The 16,002-nt window shown below is 32.9% G+C and overlaps 1 protein-coding gene across 1 annotated transcript; it reads left to right on the top strand.

Moving 5' to 3' along the window:
- Positions 1-1,719: 1,719 nt before the first annotated feature.
- Positions 1,720-12,355, top strand: LOC141671800 (uncharacterized). Its single transcript, XM_074478154.1, has 16 exons — positions 1,720-2,001; positions 2,082-2,165; positions 3,109-3,249; positions 3,363-3,433; positions 4,932-5,025; positions 5,947-6,024; positions 6,541-6,607; positions 6,697-6,782; positions 6,875-6,925; positions 10,187-10,234; positions 10,493-10,613; positions 10,720-10,900; positions 11,293-11,430; positions 11,619-11,731; positions 11,903-11,974; positions 12,075-12,355. The coding sequence occupies exons 1-16, from the start codon at positions 1,825-1,827 to the stop codon at positions 12,203-12,205; spliced, it is 1,653 nt and encodes a 550-aa protein (XP_074334255.1). The 5' UTR covers positions 1,720-1,824; the 3' UTR covers positions 12,206-12,355.
- The last annotated feature ends 3,647 nt before the right edge of the window (positions 12,356-16,002 follow it).

The following is a 16,002-nucleotide window of genomic DNA, read 5'->3' as shown; positions in this document are numbered from 1 at the left end:
CTCTTCCCTCCCCTCCGTTGAACCAAACAAAAATGAGTTAATTCCCATCCCCCTTCCTTCAACTAAATAAAATTAATATTATATCCCTCCCCTCCCCTTCCCTTCCCTCTATTAAAATTCCTCCCCTCCCCTCCCCTCCCCTCCATTGAACCAAACACAGTAAGTCACTAACCATTAAACCCTAGACATATACAAAATGTCTTGTGCAGCTAGTGTACTGTTTTGGAACTCAGAAATGCTTACATTATAATATTGCTCAAAAAATTACCTGTTCAACTTGACTTGAGTTTATTGTCTTTGTTGTGAAGTCTTTTGTTCATATATTGTAATTGAACTACTGCTACTCTGTTAGATATTATGAATGCTCTTATTTTTATTTTAAGGTTCATACCATCAGAATCTATGTATTATGTATAGACAATAGAGGCTTTTGAAATACTTTCTTAGAGTAAATATGAGGAATGCTAAATAATCTTCCCAGGGTTTATGATTCTCTAACAATCATATGATCTTCCCAGTGCATTATTAAGATTCTCAAGCCTGTTAAGAAGAAGAAGAAGGGATTTTTTTAGTTCAATATGAGTGATTGTTTTTAGATATTGTTGCAAAATTGCGCTTTTCTGGTTTATATAATGTCTTAATTTTGAAGAAAGGTCATTTGATTAGATTTTGGATTATGTGTTTGGCCTGACTATGTAAATAGTTGATGAAGATTTTAATTATATTGATTCACAATATTGGTTCCATAAACGTTCAACTATTAGGAAGATTAATAGTCTGTCAAGTTAATGATCTGATAAAAATGCCATGCTCTTTGCAAGAATCTGGAGGTGCTATGTTATATGTGTGTTTTGTGTTTCTAGATGTATTCTGCATTTTGGTTTCACAAATGTACACACGAGTGAATAAAAGCCACAAGGATCTTAAACTGCGAGAATGCACTACATAGTTTTTGTAGTGTACAATTCCATGTAAACTTACTATTTTATTTCACAAACAGGCTTATTATTGTAATATTCAAAATACAAATTTTTAGGAACTTAAGTAATTAGGTGTACAATCTAACAGCAGTCTCCCTTAGTTTTACAAGAATAGTTGCTTCCATTTCACTGTATTTCCAATGATAGTGGAGAACTCTCTGGACTTGGGTGGTTTGACATGTTTGTTTCTTAACCGATTAACCCAATCCAATTCGGCCCAATTTATCACACGTTTATTAGGATTAGATTTCATAATTTTTTTTAATTAATGAATTGATATTTTTATAACCTGTATTAAATGGGTTAGGTCGTTAAAAAAGTCAAACCAACCCAAATCATTCTATGTGCAGCCCTACATCACATCACTATATTATGAAAGGTATACTTAACGCCATACGTATGCAAATATTCACAATTTTACATAAAAGGCTCATGAGCTATGTATATAATTTAAATTTAAAAAAACACACTCATTTATATTAAAAAGTATTTCGCAAAAAGATTACACTTGTAATAATTTGAAATAGCAAATTTATATTTTGAAATATATAAATAAATATAAAGTATATAATTATATCGATAATAAATTATAGAGCGGTGTTAGATTTTTCAAATATTTTCCAATAGGATATGAGTCTACGATACATAACAAATTTTAATTTGGGGCGTATATTAATATGCGTAATCCCATAATATTATAATATTATTAAAGTAAGTTACTATTTTTACAAAATAGAAAGAACATTTTACCAAAAAAATATATAAGCTTTCCCCAATTCTTCAGGGTTTCTCTCCGTTTTCAAATACCTAACCTAACTGCCTTTGGACTGGTGGAAGCCAGAAAATGGCGCGAATGTCCAAGTTTCCCGCCAAATCTGCTGTTGTAAATTCCTTTTATCTCCTCACCGGTGCCGGAGTAGCCACCGTCTTTACCGTCCATTCACTAAACCCTAATTTTCTCACCACCGACGTTAAAGCTGTGCTTAACGGCGTCGTTCGCTCGTCTCGCGCTGTTTGCACTGTAAATTTATTTCTTTTTACTTGTTTAAATTTAAATTATTCTTAATTTTTGATTAATTTAGTTGTGATTTTGTGATGCAGATTGCTTCGAGTGTTGTGGATTATAAGTATTCGTTATATGGATTGTCGGTCAATTCGGATGAGTATAGTAATGTATTATCTGAGGTTTGTGTTGCATAAAATTAAAGATTTTTGATAATGACTTTTGATTTCGTATTTAAAGTTTTGTATTTAGGCTAAAACCTTCTGTCCGGGATCATATATAATGTATTCGATTTATACGTGATCTGTTGAAATCTCGAATAAAAAAACTGATGATGTGTGATTTTTTCTGCGCAAAGGATGTAATTGACTTTAGGGAATGAGTGAGAAGATCGTAAAGTTGGAAGATGAAATGATTGTTTGTTAGACGTCTGTAATTGGAAAAGCATTTTATTGGAACAAATATAGACCGAGAATGGATGGTTTTGTGTCTATTACCTATTCATCCTCCCGAGTTAAGACTGATAGTTCAGATAGGGGTAAACTAATAGCGCATACATTAATGAACTCTACAGAATAGTTATCTATGGTACAATACTCTTACCGACCTTTATGATATAGCTTAATTATGTTATGTGGTTCCTGAAGTAGTAGTGTATTTCTATCTTGATGTTAGTAGCAGTGAGTCGTGAATGAAATAATGAGATTATAGTCAGTTTGAAGGCTACTTACCTTATGTTAAACAGTTAAATAGTCTTTATTATACCCTTACCAGGTCTCGTGCATAAAAGATTATGTATATCTTTGTCTTTCGATGTCAGTTTCTAGTCCTGCATGTATGCAGTCAATATTAGGTTCATACCCCTTGTGTGAAGAAGCTATTTAGCTCTTAACATGTTGATTAACTGGAGTAGAACACATACACACAACTGTCTCACTTTTATTTTTTGGTCCTCTTATGTATAGAGACCACAAAAACATATACAGTTTGTTTCCATGCTGTACTATTGAAGCCGAAACATTAAAAATTTGGTGGTCAGATATTTGATCTGGCTTAGATCAATAATAATATTAACATTTTTAAAGTAAGATCTTAAATTATATATAATATTGGATCTATTGGCAGGTTCATCTACGCTCAGCTAAGAGAGTGCTGAACTTATGTGAAGCTAACAAAGGTTTCTACGTGAAAGCTGCCCAGTTTGCTGCAGCATTGCGGAAAATTCCTAAGGAATACTCAGTGACTCTTTCACCACTACAAGATAAGGTTTGGCCTGTGATATTTCATTTATATTTGCTCCAGTTGCACATTTATGTTGCATCTTAGACATTCTTATATTTTTCAAATCTTATACTAATACATGGTTAGCGATGGCTTAGGCAGTTCCTTGTCACTTTAAAGAAATAAAAGACGTGCTAATCAGCAATCTGGGACCAAATTTATCAGATATGTGAGTCACTATGGATGAATTAAAGTTCCAGTTCTCATTTTATATGTTGCAGAGTATGCTTACTATATATCTTCTGTCAATCTCTGCATTTGAAAATTCATTGCCTCATTTAATTCTATTTGAAGAAACCTGCTCTTTTGTACTCTTTTTTTGCTACTAGTCTTCTCTGTCTGATATTACATAAAACCTAGAGGACCTGCACTACAAGTCTGGAAGATTGTCTTACTTGCAAATATTATGTAAAGGGCAGATGCCAACTTTAAAGACAACGCCTGAGGTGTTGAGGAGTGTTTTTGGTACTGTCCTCCAAGCTTTAATTTTTATTTTTTTTTACTGTGTGTGGGTAGGACAGAACTGGTTGGTAACTATGAGGAATAGAGGAAATGATTCAAAGAATGTCAGACTATTTTGTTAGCAGGCTTCACTATTCCAACTCTAGTTTGGCTTCTAAAGTCTGATCCTTGATATGTAAGCAATTAGTAACACAGCAGCGGTTCTGTTAGAATGGGCATGCGTTGTCCTTAATCCAAAGTATTGCTCCAGATCTCATTTGTTTAATAAAATTTAGGTTCCGGGGCAAATGTATACCTGAAATTGAACAAAAATTGTATAGTCTTAGGGTCAGAATGATGCTACTTACATGGGCAACAAAAATTCCTTGTATAGCAGAATATGACTTTGCCGCAATTTGTGCAAGCCTTTCGGTTCCACTAGTATTGTGTGGCTATCAATGTGTCTGTTGCATAGTATAACAAATCCATTTCCATTATTGCTTTGCAAGTCTGCCACTGTGTCCAGCGTCAACTGAATGTTTTTTAAAAAAGGATGCAAATTTAAGTCCCAAATCTAAACTTTATATTTTACACTAAACGATTTCCCTTGAACCACATGTTGAATATTATATTTCAGGTAATACCGTTCCAGTATATTGCTCATTACTTGTCCTAGTTACGCACCACATGACAAATCCAGATACTGACAACAAAGCACTTCTCTATTCTGTATGAAATATTTTTTACTGTTTTTGAGCACCGTGCAAGCATATATTTCTAGAGGTATCTTACTACAGTTTTTTTTATGTGGATCAATTTCCTTATCTCGTCAAAGCATTAGTTTTTTTAAAGAAAATAGTGTAAACAGTACTGTAAAAGAGGAGGACCTTGTCAAGGGAAGAAGATAGACCTTTACCACTAGAGTAATACATTAGTTTAAATAATATTCTTCTTTTATATTGTAAACTTCATCTGGATTACACTACACCTTGTGCAAGAAATTTGACTTTTTACTATATTTCTTCTAAGATGGAAAGTGTATAAGAAATTCCCCCACCTCTATCTTGTTTAGTGGACCTTTACATAATGTAATACCTCTTGAAGTCACTCTGGCATCATTGCTTGCCGTGTCAAATAATACTTGAAGTCTTATTGGAAGGCCAAAATTTCTTACTAAATGTGTTTTATGGGGCCTGGGGGATATACCACATGTTGTTATCAAACAGATTTGTGTCGCTGGATGAACAACCAATTGCTGCTGCATCAATTGCTCAAGTACACCGTGCTGTACTGAAGGACCAGCAGGAAGTAGCAGTGAAGGTTTGTAAATTTTCATTCGTGCGACAGTTCCTCTTTTTCTAGCTTATCGTTTGTATTCCTAAGAAAGATTCAGTAGATACATCAGTGTAGTAGTATCCTAATTAGCAAAGCATGATATGCTATTCCTACCTGTTGATATGAATGCTTATGAACTTCGCAAGTTTTCCAATTAAATACCAGTCAACTAGTCAAGTACATCTCGATGCTACAGAGACTGAGTTATTACTTATTACAGTTTTTTTATTAAATTTTGAAATTCAAATAAGTAACAGTTAAATTTAAGTAATCCAGAAATTGTAATAAACTAAATATACTCAAACATACTGTATATACCCCACTTGAAAGCAGCAAGGTGTGCACAGGAGTAGACGTAAGGTTGCTTTTGTAGTGACCTCTGACTGTTGAGATCATTTTTTGGAAAATTTTAAAAGACATTGGGCTATAGGAACTACCACAAAGAATTATTAATAACATGTTTTATTATCATGTAATTCGAATGCTTTGAGCTTTTATTGAGAGTGAGACTAGTCGGTAATAAAATTTGTGTTGTAACAAATAATTTGAAAATCAACTTCTCATAATTCATGTTACTGACTAGTGGTATGTCAAATGCTGGAGTATATCAACAGCAGCAATAGTTTCAAGTTTGTGTACAATAGTTTTAACTGTTTCTAACCTGTAGGCGTTATATCTTCAAATTCTCATTTGCATGTTGGTAAACCATATAATGCTACATTCTCAGACGACTTAGGAGTTAGTACAAATTAATAAGTTGACTAATCTAGGATAAGTATGACCGAGTATGAAGTATGACTTATCGGTTCGTGTACTGTAAAATTGTTTAACCTGGTACACACAGGGAGTATGAAACTGTACTTGTTTGTTGACAGCTTAACAGTTGTTGTCCCTAACAATTCACAGGTTCAGTATCCTGGGTTGGAGCAGCAGATGAAATTTGACCTGGCAACCATGTCATTTCTCTCGAAATCCGTCTCACTGGTATTTAAGTGAATCGCTTTCTACAGTTTCTAGTCCTTTCTGGCTATGGTCATAAACTTATAATTTTAATTTGGAGGTATTAGTGATATTAACAGCACCGGAACATGTGTTGCTTTATTAGGTAATATATAGTGCAGGCTATTCTATAGGCTATAGATTCATAAACAGTATCTTGCTAGTCTGTTTCTTTTCACATGTTCCATACTTCAGTAAAAGATTTAGGTTGCTAAAAAAACTGTTAAACTACTACCTTTAAAATGGTGACAACATGGGGCCACAAACTTTGAGTGTAAGGCTTTTGAGACTTGAGAGAATCGGTGGTGTGCTTATTTGTTATTCATTTTAATTTTCTTGCAACATCACCTCGTGTGGCTAATGCTTTGTAGTTTGTACTGTACGACTTTAAATTTGGAACTGTTATATTGCTAATGTACCTCCAGTATCTGTATTATACTTGGATGTCTTTTTCTTTTTTATAAAATTAATTAATGTAATTTTTCCTTTCTCTTTGTACAGCTTTTTCCTGAATATAGATTTGAGTGGATGATATCAGAATTTACAAAGAATATTGCTATGGAACTAGGTAAGTGACGAAGTGATTATCAATCAGTTATACAGCAGTATTTTTTTTAGATGTGGGTTTTGTGAATAAAATTGGGATTATGACTACAGATTTTAATCAGGAGGCAAAGAATTCGGAGAGAACTGCGAGGAACTTTCGAGACAACAACATCGTCAAAGTTCCATTTATCTTTTGGGTACCTTATATACCCTTAACATTTGTTGATATATAACTTATGCATTCTTGCATTTGTAATTTGCCTTGAAGCTAATAGTAATGTCACTCCAGGAGTTCACGACAAACCAAGTGTTGACAATGCAATTCTGTAGTGGTGGGAAGGTGTGTTTATTACTCTGCTGTCATGTTATGTATCTCTTTTGAATAGTTTACTCATCTCTCTAGTTTTAAAAGATTTGAGGATGGCTGCACTGAAGCCAAACTATTTGTAAAGAGATATGACATTTCTATTATACTATATAATTTCTTCCTCTGCATTCCTTTTTTATTGTATGTGGTTTTCTTCATTTTGGATGAAGTACTTGTCCACTCGACAAAATCATAATACCCCTGTTTTGTTCTGTGTGACGCAAACATCTGCCCATTTTCTTGCCAAGTGTGCATGTTATTAATAATAAACCATTATGAGAGTGCAATCATGGTTGCTACATGTTGCATCGATATTGCTTGAAGTTGGCATTATCACTAATATTTTTTCTGTTATATATGCCAAAATTGTTATGTTTATTTCTCCACCTGTAGGGTCTATCTTAAGAACAATGAAGCTACAAGGGGTTATTTTGCTTTTTCTATTGCATAATGATTGTTCCTTAAATAGATCAGGCCTCAAGAATTTTTTGGTGTTTTTATTAATTTGTATTGCAAAATTCAACGTTGCTTTTGTTCAATCCATATCTTTACTTATCCCACAATAAGCTATCACTTGTATGTGATCTATTGTTTCTTGTGTTTAGAATAATGATGCAATAAAGGTCATGTTAATTCATATTGATGTTTGGACACAATAGTAAGAAATCGTGAAGAGTGATGCATGTTTGCGATTTTTGTTCATCATTATTTGTAATATATCTAAAGAAACACTTAGAGTAGCGCTTATCATAATGAATTTTAATAATTTTTATTAATTTTTTTTTTGCACATGGAATAGCTTCATTTTTTGGTGAATATATAGAAGTGTTGAGGAGTAAAGTATTAAAAAAATCGCTAGTGTACGGGGACATGATACAAAGGCAATGAAATACAAAGAAAGCGGATTGAGTTGTTAATATATGTAAAGTAACTAATAACTAAACAAACTAAGACTTAGAGTATAAAAATGATAAAGAGATCTAAAGGACATATTTCATTGGCTCAATGATGAGTCATGGTGTATTAAATTTCTTTAATCTTTATTAACAATTTTACGCATAAATATTTGAAATAGAGACGTCCAATATTTTCAAATCAAACTTCATTTAAAAGTCATAAATATATCTTTATACAAATATTTACTGATTAAATATCTCTTTAAATTATTTGGATTCTAACTATACGAACTCCTTGGCTGGTATGAAATCAGTTACAAAATTAATTTATCGCATTGTGATATAAATATGTTAAATATTCATATCTAGATGAAGATGAACTTATACTTTTATTCTAAACATATTTTTAAGTACAAGGGAAAAAGAGATATAATTATGCTAGAGATTAAATGTGTTTGTACTAGAGACTTATCTCACTATTTATACTAAAAATAATACAAGGAAAATTTATTACAAAGTTTTTTATCATAAAAATGTTGAATATAATGTTTATGTTCTTGATTGACTTGTATTCTTACTTATTCTTGTTTGATTTGCCACAATACCTATGGTTGTGATGGTATCTTTTTTATAGAGTAGTATGCACAAACACTTTCTCTCTGTTATATTTGTTTTCTCTTTTCTTTTTAGTACTCGAAGCTTTTATAAATAGAAGTTCAACTTTGTCTTCATCTTCATCTATGTATTAGTGTTTCAAATATTTATGATGATGCTAGGCTAACTCGCTTTTTTCAAGGGATATGTTGAAATATGAATATCATGATGTACATGTCTATCTATGACATATATGATTTATTAGTTATCACCAAAATATGAACTTTAAGAGTAATTTCATACAAACCACACAATCAAATAACATGTATGCCATGCAATTCATGTCTATTCAGCCGACTACAGCTTCAAGAGGTAGCGAAGCATTTTCAAGACAAGAATAATAAAAATATATGAGATACTCGTACCAAGAGGAAGATGAAGTTGAACTTGTATTAAAAATATAGCTTTGACTACAAGTAATAAAATAGATGATTGTGCTATAACGAAAACATGGTTTCACAAGAGACCTATTTCTTATATATACTAAAAAAGAATAGTAGAAAATTTTAATACAAAGATTAATTTGTATAACTACAATGATAGTGTTTTCTGTGCTTGATTGACTTTGCATTATGAGAGTAATCTTGTTTGTTTTGCCGCAATCCTCATGACTTGTCATTACACCTTCACTTAAAATGCAATTATTCTTCATTCATTGAGCAAATACTGATAATCTTCGTAATAACCGCACAATCAAGTAAGCCACTTGACAGATCATATAAAGTGAATAATAATCAAGTACATAACTACATATTAGCACTAAGATAATGAAGCTAAAATGTGTCATAAAAAATCTTCATTTTTCAGTACACAAGAAATATAATCTAATATAAAAGGATATTGAGTTAATATATCTAATGAAACTGACATTAATGTGATGACACTAATGTGATCAGTACACGTGTTTGGTTAGCCTTGCTATTTTAAAATTAGTGGAGAATAGATATTGAGGTCCTAGCCTAGTGGTGAAGGCTAAGGTCCTGTATACGTTCGGCCACGGGTTTGATCCCCCTCTCCTTTGTAATTTCTAGCACCCTTGTGACTCATTTGGATCCAAGGAAAGAAAAAGTAAAACGATTAGTGATGGCAATCCTTATTTTTGAAAGCATTTTGAGAATGGATTTATTAGAATTTTCCTTTTTGAATCTTACATGCTGACTTAAACCAATATTAGTCTTACTTCTTTAAGTATCAGCACTAGTATTGTTGGACCTGCAGTAATCAGTGAAATCCTTTGATGCCTGTTTTACTTTTGAAGTCAATCGAGGATTTCTTTTCTTCCCCAAACCTTTTGATGTATTAAGGTCTAGCCATATTAAGTGTGATAGTTTATATAGTTTAACAGTATAGGCTTGAAACATATATTTAATAATAATTGCATTTGCATATATTAGTAGAATGGATTTCTAATACACAACTGCACAAAATCTTGTGTGTTGCTGTTGGGGCACTAGTTAGGTCTCTAAGTTCCGATATATGTGATTCATTTACTCCTTAGAAATTTACATCTTATTACTTGTCCGGGTCAATTCATTCTTTTGTGAACTGTATTTACTTGGAGGTCTGAAAGTAACTTTCTGAGAAATTATATATATTAGTATTCTATTTATTTCTCTCGTTTAATCCTATCACTTTTTAACATGTTCATGCTTTTGCTGATAACTAACCTGTTGTTAGCTTTCAGGTTGACGACTTGGATTTTCTGAAGAAAATGGAAATTAATCCAATCACGGTCTGTTATCTGATTCAGAAATAATCTCCATTTGCTTTCATAACAAACAATATTTTAATACCATGCAATTTTATTTATAATTATCTCTTTTTTTTCCTCATTTTACTGCTAATAATGGTTTTATGGAAGTGAATACACAGATAGGCCCGAACTTTTCTCTGGTCATGCAATTCCTGCATCTAACAGGCTTCCGTCATTAGTCAAATTAAGTACAAGGGAATTTTGTCTTTCTTCTAACATGTGCTAGTTCTGTTGTAGGTGGCAAAAGCTTTGGTGGAGGTATTTGCTGAGATGATTTTTGTCCATGGATTCCTCCATGGAGATCCGCATCCTGGTAATATATTAGTTTCTCCGGAAGGACAACATGGGTTTTCTTTAGGTATGTCCTCCATATGCCTTTAGCATGTGGGTATTTAAAATTTTTGTGTGATTATCACTCTCTTAATATATATATTGAACTCTATAGACGTTGGTACATGATGCAGTGCTTCTTGATCATGGTGTCTATAAAGAATTGGATGAAGACTTTCGAGTAAGATACTGCCAACTTTGGAAAGCTTTGATTCTTCTTGATTCAAATAAAATACTGCAGCTCGGAGAACAGTATGGTGTTGGAAAGTACGCGAGATACTTTCCCCTCATATTTACTGGAAGAACGATTGACAGGTGAATGCTTCTTTTATCTAGAACAACTTTATTATCGGGATGTTCAATGGTTAAAGTCTTAAAGATAAATTTTTAAGACTCAACCAGCGAAGAGTTTCTCAATATAATTGTTCTGTGCTGAACCCTGTCAATGATATAAATTTATCAGTTGTTTGTTTTTATTGTGAGGTTATTGATTTAGGTATTGGTTATCGTCTTGTAAGTTTGAAGAATTTCCATTTATCATATATTAAATGAGCATACTTGCGACATGGTTCACTATCCAATATATTCCTGCAGTTGAATGAACCAATGATTGCAGTTAATTACTGATGTAATTAAGACATTATGCTAGTATTCATAGCTTTAAGCATGTATAATACTAAGGTACCCTTCTTTGTTGACGTTGGCAGTAAATCAGCTCTTGGGGAAGCAATGTCGGTTGATGAGAAGAAGAATCTGAGGCAGGAACTGAAGTCATTAAAAGTGGAGGATTATTCTTCATTCATGGAATCTGTCCCCTCGGAGTTTCTAACTTTGTTGCGCACCGAGTAAGCACTGAACTTTTTACCCTCAGTTGGTGGACCCTGTTAGATTTCTTTTAACCCTACCCGCACTTTGAATGAGATTCTTCCTATAGATGGAGGGTGTAATATATATATATATATTGGCTGGTTTTACCATCAAACCATTACTTGATCTACCTTTTTCTAATTGTTTTCTTGCTATATGTTTTCAGTGAGCTTCTCAAGTCCCTAGTTACTAAGTTGGGCTCTTCGCAACAAATCCGCCTACTTTATTATGCTAAATATGCATTACGCGGTCTCTCTCCAAAGTATAATCCTGAAAATGGTAAAAGCTCAAGTAAATTGACTACATACATAAAATATGAAGCTGTAAAGTGTGGCAATATGCAACATTAATTATGGCTTCCATCAGGCATCATCTTATTAATGCTAAATTTTGTCAACTGATCAGGTCGAAATGCCATGATTATAATAATATATTGTTTTATGTTCTCAGATTCTATTGTGAAGGTTACGCTGTCAAGAATTCGGACAAGCATCCCTTATATCCAGTTGAGATTAGTTCTGGGTAAGTATAGTTATATCATTATTGCTTTGTAAAAATTCAAAATCCAAATTTGCTGGGAGGATTAATAGATATTGTATTGTCGTGCTTTCCCAAATTTCAGAGATACTGGAGTTGATTTCATTGGTAAAAGCTGTGAAGTTGTCTGTCAGTAAAAACTTTAGAGAAATGGTCATTTCCGTAAATTATCTACTGGTGAATTTCCTCCGCCAGATTTCTGTATTTGGTACTTGACATGGAATTTGAGCTTTTGCATCTGCTAATCTTAGGGATCTAATTTAAATAGCTTGAAGTTAATTTGTAAATACCAAATTTTGTAATGTTTCATCCAAAATTATTATGAAGCTCAAGAGCTATATTATATATAAGCATGAAAAGTTTTTATATTTCTGTTCTTATTATAAAGTATGGAATTACTCTGTATGGGTTGTTTCAGAATGTTTCTTATATCTAGAATTCTAGATAACTTTGGTGTCTGACATCAAACTACTGCCCAAGGTTCTAGTTAAGGTATTCCACTTTGAAATCTGTGTCAGAGGTGTGTTCAATCTTTTTCGTCTTTGCTTTGAAATTGAGTTAGATTCGTTGGCATAATTATAATTTGTTTTACTATAAACTTTCAATTTCATAAAAAAAATTAAAATTTGACTTATAAATGGTAGACTAGCGGAGTTATATTATATTAAGATTTTTAATTACTTTTACAAATTTTATGAACTTTTATGGCTTATGTAGTGTTACTGAAATTGCATATTAATAGTGAAGACCTGTATAACATGACGTTGAAATAGATTATTTTTTTTAAAAAAAAAATAATCATGGGCTTTTATTGATTTGAAGTATATCGATATCTGTTATTATGAATTTGTTAAAAATGATGATGAAAATGTCCTTCTCAGGTCTTTTATGTTTTATTCAAAAATAGTGAAGTTTCCGGCCAACATTTTACGTTTATTTGCCTTTTTCATTTCAAATTGTCATTCCCGGTCTATTACATTTTATTCAAAAATAGTAATTTTTTTATAATTGAAAATAATGTACTAATTACTATTTTCTCCGGATTTGTAAATTTAAGTATTGATTAGTCCTCCTACACTCCTATCATTTTTTTTTATTTTCTTAACTCTCGGATTCTACACAAATGTATATAGTTAGATTTGACGGAGAGAGTTATTTATTCTTTATATTGAAGGAAAAAATCTAATATTTTTGAACAAATAATATTATCTTTAAATATTATTTTTAATAGTTTATGTCATCCCTCTTAAATATTTATATACCAGATATTTTTAGTAATTAATAATTATGCGAGGCACAAAAAGTTGATAATTTATGTTGTTTGAAATTGATATATTTAACACTATATACGTTTATTTATTAGTTGAAAGGGTATTTTTTTGGATGAATATCATGAAACATATATTAAAATAAAATTATGCAGCCCACTCGATAATGATTAATGGATGACCGTTGACTTACATATATCGAAAAATATGAAATGAGTTCGACTCCTGTTGATGACATTATTGCAAAACATGTCAGGTAGAAATTTTGTATTGTAATTTAATTGATACGAAGACATTGTTAATGTGTACCTTCTTTTGCAATTAAATTTAGTTTTGCACCGAATAAGGAGTAAAGTGCATTTTGTATACTCACACTTTGATGAAAACATCACTAGTAATATTACAGTTCAAAAACAACCAACTGAAATACTACATTTCTATTTACGTTACAGATGAATGCAATTCGTTAAATCTGATTAACGCCGTGAGAGTATTTCAGTAAACTCAATTCTGAACGGTCAGATTGGGTATATGCATATAAACATTTCACTGTATGTATATCCTTCATCTGTCTAAACCTAGTTTCCAAATTACATCCCATCCAAACAGAAATATGGCAGCTACAGAAGACATTTTGGATCTCGCTTGTGATTGTTATCGAATGAGTATGGTTAAAACTCGTTGGTGGAGTGCGAGCGTGGGTCGGAGGTTTCGCGAATGTGGGCAGCAATATTGTGCGTACTTTGTTTGGATTGATCCACCGCTTGGAGCTCGTGCTGTTGAGGCTATTGAAGAGTTACACGAAATGCATTTTCAAGATCTTCGAAGGAACAATCGCAGGAGGGACATGTTGATTGAAAGGCATGAAGCTGAGACTCTTAATTTGAAGCGAAAACAAGGTTTTATGGTGGTTGCTATGTTTATTATCTTCTCTGTGATGATGAGTACTGGACTTACTTCAGTTATGCCTGATAATGTGGTTGATGATTACGAGTCCGATGAAGATGCTTAAGATCTTAAGTTTTAGGTTTTTGTTGGTGTATTTTGACTTTTAGCTATGTTCATGAAGATGCTTAAGGTTTTATGTTTATTGTCTTAATGTATTCGAATTGTACTATGATGACTATGTTATTCTATGTAATGTATCTGATCTTTCATTTTCGAATTTGACTGCTACATTTGACAATGTATTGTAATAGAATTTTAACTTTCAAATTAAACAAAAAGGTCAATTCATTGCAAATTGTAACATAAGGTTCCATACCAAAGTTGACCATAACAAAAGAAGGTTAGACCATAACCATGAGTCATGACTACAAAGGTTCTATTACATCCATACCAAAAGAGCCAAACTAAGGTTCATATAGACCATAATAAAAAGTTAGCATCAAAACAAGCATTGTATTCTCAAGATGGTTGATGAACAGGCACATTCATTAGGGGTTTTACAACTTCTAAACAGGTTTCTGCTTAAGCCTGTTTTCCCTTTTCTTCCTTGCTAGCTCCAGATTCCTCAAACTTGTAACACTGGCCTTGTCTTTAGTTGTGAATCCAAGTGCTTGAACATCAAGAGGATTGTTTGTGCCTTGTTGAGTGTTGGTATTGGTGAAGACACCACCTTGACTACTTTCCACAAGTGCAGTAGACCTTTTTGTCTTCCTTTCACCACCCTGAATGCCTTGATTTGGAGTTTCTTGGCCTCCCTGACTGGCTTCTCCAAGTGTCCTGGAGTTTGAAGCCTCCTTTCCACCACCAACTCCAGTTGTCTTTGCCTTCTTGGTCCTAATTTTCACTTGCTTCTCACAGCCATTAGCTTTGTCATGTGTCTGTGGACATAAGAAGCACATACTCTTCATATACTACTCCTGATGTGCACACATTATCATATTGACATAATGAAAAAATAACATACCCTAGCAGGATAGGTCCTCATGTTGTGAGAATATTCAGTGCAATAAGAGCACCTGACTTTGGTGTTCTGTCTCTTTAACCTTGTAGCCTCAAGGGTGGTTGCATCATTGATTTTCTTCCTTGATTTCTTTGGCCTTCCTGTTTGTATCTTAAGTACAGGTGGTAGTGGCTTAGGGTAGTCTGTTGCATCCCATTCTTCTTCACCACAAATGGGATCAAGAATGTGGTTGTATGTTGCAAGGAAACTATCCTTTGAGTAGCAAGCATGAATATACTCCTCATAATTTTATTTAGACCATGATATGCAAGCACATGCATTGTAACATGGTATACCTGAGATCTCCCATTTCCTGCATGCACACCTTTTGGCCTCCAGGTCCCCCACCATTTGGTAACCCCCATCACTCAAAGTAACCAGGTACTTTGCACCTCCAGACCATACCACATGACAACCTTTAATCAACTCGACAACTCTGCAAATAAAATATTAGGCATAAACAATTAGTATCACATAAACTTAAAACATGACACTGCAACATAGTTAGTTGAAGACACTTACTTACTCAGTCTTCTCATGACATTAGGGCAAATAGGGTTCAAGGCATAATTATTAAGCATCTTGTCCCTCATTTTTTGTATCCTTTTCATGACATCAATATGTATGCTTTGTAGCATTGACAGAATAGGCAAGTCCCTATATTTTCCAATGGTGCTATTAAATATCTCACATTGGTTATTTACAAACTGGTCAGATTTAGGTGTCAATCTGAAGGCATTTCTACTCCATTGAGTTCTTGGTTTTTCAGATAACCAATTATAGCATTTCTTTGATAA

The sequence above is a fragment of the Apium graveolens genome, chromosome 7, assembly GCF_009905375.1.
Source record: "Apium graveolens cultivar Ventura chromosome 7, ASM990537v1, whole genome shotgun sequence".
NCBI lineage: Eukaryota > Viridiplantae > Streptophyta > Magnoliopsida > Apiales > Apiaceae > Apium > Apium graveolens.
The sequence above is the reverse complement of the archived record's forward strand: the minus strand, read 5'-3'. Positions and strand labels throughout refer to the sequence as shown.

Coding starts and splice junctions, on each gene's coding strand:
- LOC141671800 (XM_074478154.1), top strand. CDS start 1,825: ATGGCGCGAATGTCCAAGTTTCCCGCCAAATCTGCTGTTGTAAATTCC. Junction 5,026..5,946: donor AGCAGGAAGTAGCAGTGAAG/GTTTGTAAATTT, acceptor AACAATTCACAG/GTTCAGTATCCTGGGTTGGA. Junction 6,783..6,874: donor AAGTTCCATTTATCTTTTGG/GTACCTTATATA, acceptor ATGTCACTCCAG/GAGTTCACGACAAACCAAGT.